This window comes from Triticum aestivum, chromosome 4A (assembly GCF_018294505.1).
Source record: "Triticum aestivum cultivar Chinese Spring chromosome 4A, IWGSC CS RefSeq v2.1, whole genome shotgun sequence".
In the NCBI taxonomy this organism is placed as follows: Eukaryota; Viridiplantae; Streptophyta; class Magnoliopsida; order Poales; family Poaceae; genus Triticum; species Triticum aestivum.
The window spans coordinates 599,781,959-599,789,098 of record NC_057803.1 but is presented as its reverse complement, the minus strand read 5'-3'; the positions used below and the strand labels follow the sequence as shown (position 1 = coordinate 599,789,098).

Genomic DNA, 7,140 nt, shown 5'->3' with positions numbered 1-7,140 from the left:
AGACTTGCAGAAATGATTTGGTTTTTAACAGAATATCATGTATCCACTTTTTGCAGGTTATATTCCGAACTACGGCACTGATCCGTTCGTGGTCGCTACTCACCCCGACGGAGGCCAGGGAGCATTTGGTTATTGGATCTTTCCGCTGGGAGATGGTAGCTCGGTATATCTTCAACCGGTTTGGATGGCGGTCATGTAATAGGATAGGCATTTAGTTTACCTACCTAGTTTTAGCCAGCCGGTTGTGGCATCTTTTCATGGCTAGTTGGTGTTTCTAGCCCGTTTTGGCTCTGTGTGAGCTTTCTTTACTTTTTCATTACTTTTGGAGACCTTGGAACCATGTTCGCACTGCTTTATTTGGTTAATAAGATGGCCGTATGCATCACTCTAATGCAGAGGCCGGGGAGTCCCCCTTTTCAAAAAAAATAATCAATTAGCTCCTGAATGAGAGATTCCTTTAATTAGTTGGTGGGAAACAAGGTCTGACAAGAAATGATGCTGCCGCCGAGCGTGGTAACTAGCGGTGCTACTTGACTACTTGGGTTCAGTTTCTCAAGGCGAGGTGTTAATCTGAAAGATGCTACTGAAAATTGGTAATTTTTAGCTATTAATAGGGAAAGGCTGCGTACTATAGATTCAAAGTGGTCGGACCCTTCCCTGGACCCTGCACAAGCGGGAGCTACATGCACCAGATTGCCCTTTAATAATCTTGCAATTAGTAAGCGCTCGTGCTGCAGTAGATATAGAGTGCTGGATCGTGGAGTGGTGCAACTGCAACAGGATGTTACTGCTACAACTTGTGTGTAAGAAAAGTATGCATGCCAAGACCAAGACCAAGACTTGGAACATACTTTGTCCTAATCATCATCATCATCTTATAAGTATGTTTCACCTTGTTGGTTGAGGCAACCTGATAGTTCTGGACCTTATTTAGAAAGGAAATGCCAAATGATGAGATGGTATACCTTTTTTGTGCGTAGAATACATATTTACCATTTGGTTTTACCGGTTTTGTACGACATCTGCTCTCGAGTTACTTTCTTTCTGAAAAAAGCAAGGAACGGTCATATATGTAGCCTATCGATTTATTTGTAAAAAAGTTTCCAACACAGCCAAGCGCATGAAAAATCTTTGTAATGCTAAAATAGCTGTACAGCCATGGTACTCCATTTTTGTTTCTTGAGTCAGTCTTCGGTAGGAATGGTGGTGTCCATTCATTGGTGCCTAATTTTTGAGCTCCTCATTTGTTCCTCTGGTGTGCATTGCACGGTTGAGGGTCCCAATCATAAGAAACTCCAGCCACAACTTCTGTGCTTCCGTGTATGAAAAGTATGCATGACAAGACAAATACCGAGACCAAGACTTGGAACACACTGTAGACCATACATATATTTTGGTACTGGGTGAACTCAAGATCAGCCCCTCTCTGCATTCCATTGTCGTTCCCATACACTAGCTCTTCCGTCTCTAATCCAACCAGCATGGCTGCTCTGCTTGGGCATCGTCTGATGCACCGCATCAATACTTTGCCTGTTGATTTTTTGTGATTTATTTTCTTGTGTGCGTGAAATACCAATTGGAGGTTTTGTACCACAGTTATGCTTGGAAAATGTCTTCCTAGCAAAACTGAGACATGATAATATGTGGCGTCAGGCACTTTTTCATCTAAAAATTCATGTGGTCGATCTAGGTTTTATTAAGTCTCAAACAATTTCTGGAAAGTGCATAGACGGACCTAGAAATAATAATATCATCATTATCAAATGTCAAAAAAGAATGTGTGGGACCGACCCAGTGGGGTCCAGTAGTCAGCTAGATTCAACTGCAAATAGCTCACACGACGAGAAGCCAACGGCGATGTTGGCTCGGCCGCCGGCCAAGCCCGCTCTTTCTCTGAATGCGCCACTCCGGGGAGGAGTCTCGGCTCGTTGGCCTGGCCGCACCTACTGTCCCTTCTCCGGCGGCGTCGGCACGTGAGTGAGAGCTTCCTTGAATAACACTCCTACATACTAGGTCGGATATGAAGCCGAGCCCTAGAGTTCAGATTCTGAAGAACTGATATGTTTTGGTGAGTGCTAGGTGTTAACCTGCTAGTATATGCTACTGAAAATTGGTAATGTCTAGGTGTTGACCACATTCCAGATATGCAGCAGATTCAGAGTGGTGGTTTTCTTAATAGACAATTGCTGAGTGATAATGCAGAGTACTAGTATTACTGAGTAAGCCAGGTTATTCTGCTCCTTGATAGGAAATTCTGAATTGAAATGGTCATAGGATTGTACATTTACTGCCAGTAGTGTGTTCTGTTTCACCTTGTTGATTGAGACAACCCCAGACTGTTCTGGACCTTATGTACGTATATGCTTTTCGTGTGATTCTTCCTTTGTGCGCGTAAAATAATGCCATTTAATTTTTAGAGGTTTTTCGACACCGACGCTTGAGTTAATATCTCCCTGACAAAAAAGAAAGACACCGCAATATGTATCCTATATACTCTTTGAAAAAGATTCCAGCGCAGCCATGGGTGCGAAAAACCATCATAATGCAAAATAACTGATACATATTATCTCAGGAATTGCCTGACATAACTCATCATGTGGAAACTACTCCATTTTTCTTCCTTGAGTCAGTCTTTGATGGAAACAATGGTTCCTCAGCCCTGAACCATGGTTTTCACTTTCAGTGAGATTTTGGTGAAATTCACTGAATTTCTATAATTTCAGCAGACACTGAAATGTTATGTTTCGGCCAAAATATTTCAGCAATTTCAGTATAGCACAACAATTCCAATATTTTTCAAAATATTTTTTAAAATTTTCAATTTTTTAATTGAATTCAAGTGAATTTTTCAATTTTTTAATTGAATTCAAATGAATATGTCAGTTTTTTCGGTTGGTGCTGAACTTTTTCTGAAACTGAAATTGAAATCCATGCCCTGAACCCATGGCCATCCATTGATTGATGCCTGATTTTTGTAGCTTCTCGGTTATTCCCTCTGTCGTGCATTGCATGGTTGGCTGTCCTACTCAGCAGAAACCCCAGCCACAGCTTCTGCATAGGAAAAGTATGTATGCCAAGACCTCGACGCAGACTTGAAAAATACCGTAGACCATACATAATATTGTGCTTGTGAGTGAACTCAAGATGAACTACTCTCTCCATTCCACTGCCCTTCACATCCTGTATAGCTAGCTGCTCTCTCCCTTCTCGAACCAATATGGCTGCTGAGCTTGGGCATCTCGCCCGAGCAGCTGCAGCAATTCTCTGCCTGTTGATTTTCCATGTTGCACCGGCTGATTCCCTTGCTAAAGCGAGGGTATCAGGTGGGACTGGAACCTGCATCAGCAGGGAGCTTGATGCGCTTTTGTCCTTCAAGGAAGGCCTTCTCGACCCTACTGGCCGTCTGTCGTCATGGCATGGCGTAGATTGCTGTCAGTGGCATGGTGTCCGGTGCAGCAGCAGAACAGGCCATGTCATCAAGCTCAACCTCCGCAACACCTACACTGACAACTACTACAACTACATGTTGAACAGCCTAAGCTTGTCGAGAGATGAGATGAGCTCATCTTTGGCTGCTCTGCAAAAGTTGAGGTATCTTGATCTGAGTGGGAATGACTTCAATGGCACCAGCATACCTGTGTTTGTGGGCTCTCTGGAGAACCTAAGGTACCTCAACCTCTCGTTGTCAAGTTTTAGTGGGAGAATACCTTCACAACTTGGTAATCTCTCAAATTTGCAATATCTTGATATTGGTAGTGATTTTTTCAATGAGGTCAAAGTAATGGATCTTGCATGGTTGTCGCGTCTATCAATGTTGAGTCATGTTGTCTTGAGAGGAGTGGACCTCCCTGCTGTGCGGAATTGGTTTCACATGGTTAACATGCTTGCTTCTCTAAAAGCGCTCCGCTTAGTAAATTGTGGCCTTACAAACACAGTGGCTGCTACTTCAGTATCAATATCAAACCTCACACATCTTGAAGTCCTTGATCTATCATTCAACTCATTTAACACATCACTAGAGCACAGCTGGTTTTGGGATCTCACAAGCCTTAAGGAACTTTACCTATCATCTTGCTACTGGCATGGATCTATTCCTAAACAACTGGGAAACATGACTAACCTTCAAGTCATGGATTTTGATCAGAATGATCTTGTGGGTTTGATACCGAGCAACTTGGAAAATTTGTGCAATTTGAAAGTGCTTGATTTCAGCCGTAACAACATTAGTGCGAGCATAGGGGAGTTCATGGATCGATTGCCGAGGTGCTCATGGAGTACTATACAAATATTGTCAATGGATGAGACAAATATGATCGGAAAACTGCCAATATGGATCGGGAACATGACCAGCCTCAGTGTTCTTTCAGCCAGTGGAAACATGATAACTGGTACTGTACCATTGGGAGTTGGAGCCCTTGGTAACTTGACATCGTTGGATCTCGGCTACAATAAAATCGATGGTGTGCTCAGGAAGGAGCATTTTTCTGGTTTACTGAATTTAGAGTATCTGGACTTGTGGGAGAACTCGTTGCACATGGATATTGAACCAAATTGGGGTCCTCCGTTTAGACTAAAGGTCCTACGCTTAAAGTCATGCACAGTGGGTCCCCGTTTTCCAGAGTGGCTTAGATGGCAGACTGACATTGATTCTCTTGCTCTCCAAGATGCAAAGTTGGATGACGTTATTCCTGATTGGTTTTGGGTGACATTTTCACGAGCTGGGTACTTGGATGCATCAGGAAACATGTTGCGTGGTTCATTACCGGCGAATCTACAACACATGTCAGCAAACATGTTAAGTCTGGTCTCCAATAATCTTACAGGTCAAGTTCCACGGCTCTTTCCTATAAATATAACAGATATATATCTGTCTTCAAACTATTTCTCGGGGTCATTGCCATCGGAGCTAGAAGCTCCACTACTCGGAGGATTGTTGCTTGCAGATAATCAAATTACAGGCACCATTCCATCGTCCATGTGCCAATTGACTAGTCTGATGCGGTTGGACCTATCGGGGAACAAATTAACAGGAGATGTTATGCAGTGCTGGAAGGAGTCAGATAACAATTCTTCGGCGTTCGGTGCAAACTCTGCTGATCAATTTGGTTCATATATGGGTACTCTAGCATTGAACAACAATGATCTCTCAGGTGAATTCCCTAAATTTCTTCAAAGGGCCTCACAACTGATGTTCCTTGATCTTTCACACAATAGGTTCTTTGGAACATTGCCAATGTGGTTACCAGAAAAAATGCCACGCTTGGAAATCTTAAGGGTGAGATCAAACATATTCAGTGGCCATATTCCTAAGAACCTTACTTTTCTAGGAAATCTTCACTATTTGGACATGGCCTATAACAATATATCAGGCAGTATACCATGGTCACTATCAAACTTGGATGCCATGGTCAATATTAGGCATAGGCTTTTACAACCTCTTCTTGAGGAGAGCATGCCAGTCATCATAAAAGGACAGACACGTGAATATACCTTTCAAAGCTACAATCTACTGGTGAATCTTGATCTTTCATGTAACAGTTTAACAGGACAGATTCCCGAGGAGATAAGTTTGCTCATTGGGCTCACCGGTCTGAACTTATCTGGTAATCAGTTGATCGGCAAAATTCCAAACAAGATTGGCGATCTGAAGCGGTTGGAGTCCCTCGATCTATCCTACAACGAGTTATCTGGTGAAATCCCATCAAGTTTGTCAGCTTTAACCTCTCTGAGCCACTTGAACTTGTCGTATAACAATTTATCAGGCCCGGTACCATCCGGGCAACAACTACAGATTCTCGACAACCTGAACTATACCTACATTGGCAACCCTGACCTCTGTGGCTACCCTCTCTCCAAGAACTGCTCTGCTAGTACTACTGATGTGAAGCAAAGTCTCGGCCATGAAGATGCAGATCATATCTCATATCTCTACCTTGGGATGGGCATAGGATTTGTGGTCGGCCTTTGGGTGGTGTTCTGCACCATGTTACTGAGGAGAACCTGGGTGATTGCCTACTTTCAGGTCATCGACAAGCTGTATGATGAGGCCTATGTGCGGGTGGTTATAACTTGGGCTCGCCTGATGAAGAAGACCCACGACGACGCAGCGTGAGGAGCCTGCTTCATGTGCAGCTCAACTGGTCAAGAGCTGTATGTTAGTACATTGTTATTTGAAGAATAAGTGGTACTCTGGTGTGTGTACTGCAATAATGTATAAGTTTCTGGTGCTATTATCTGTTACCTGCATAAATGTTCTTAATGTACTATAGCCCAGTATATTGTATGGACTGAATGAAGTGAAACTATTCAATAATGTTTGTAAGATGTCTTGTTTTGTAAACTTCCTATTCTAGTCAGTTTGTAAACCAGACAATCATGTAACCAGAAATACATTATTTGGATCTCATTGAATGAAATACATACTATGTGCAACAACTATGATGACCCCTTTTGTATATTCTTGCAGCTAATTAACTCACACAATACACTATGGTTGCTAGTGCTCAGCTGTATCCTTGATAAATCTGCTATCCTAATTGTCGTGTGTAGATAGAGAGACAAGGAATAACAGGTTCAGTAATGCCTTCAACAATTGTTTACTAGTCTATACTGAGTGTGCCCGGAAAATGAGCCACGAAGGACAGGGATGTGTAACCGATGCTGTACGAGGAAGGCAAGTAAGGATCGTCTGAGCGAGACGGTGGTGCCGGATGTGTACCAACCAGAAGCACCTCTGGCCGCTGCTCAATCACTCAGTTCCAAGCTTTGATCATTCCTGGATCTCCAGGAGTACCACAATTTTGTGAGTCTGAATGTGAACCAATGCTGATTAAGGAGCAGAGGTGCCTGATTGATTGTTCACTTGTCAAAGCAGCAAGAGGGATACTCACTGATGCTAGAATCTTAAAGGATTTATGTACTATAACATACCTCAAGATTGTCAGTGTTATTACTTTAGTGAGTATGAGGTTCAGCAATTCTGAAATCTGAAGCAAACGCAGGCGGCAAGCGCAAGGTGTTTGGGACTGAATTTTGGTGATCGGTGCAAGCTGATACAGGACTTGGTGCTGACTCTGTACCATCTGAAAAGGCACCTTCAGGCTTGTTCGGCCTGTGAAGCCTCGATGGATGCCCGACCGT

General features: G+C 43.0%; 1 protein-coding gene across 1 annotated transcript; it reads left to right on the top strand.

Annotated features, from left to right (window-relative positions):
• The first annotated feature begins 3,180 nt into the window (after window positions 1-3,180).
• On the top strand, window positions 3,181-6,362 carry LOC123082499 (receptor-like protein EIX2). The gene has a single exon (XM_044504827.1). The coding sequence runs from the start codon at window positions 3,218-3,220 to the stop codon at window positions 6,110-6,112; it is 2,895 nt and encodes a 964-aa protein (XP_044360762.1). The 5' UTR covers window positions 3,181-3,217; the 3' UTR covers window positions 6,113-6,362.
• Window positions 6,363-7,140: the final 778 nt, after the last annotated feature.

What these genes read in the sequence shown, in the direction of transcription:
- LOC123082499 (XM_044504827.1), top strand. Translation starts at nt 3,218, where the DNA reads ATGGCTGCTGAGCTTGGGCATCTCGCCCGAGCAGCTGCAGCAATTCTC.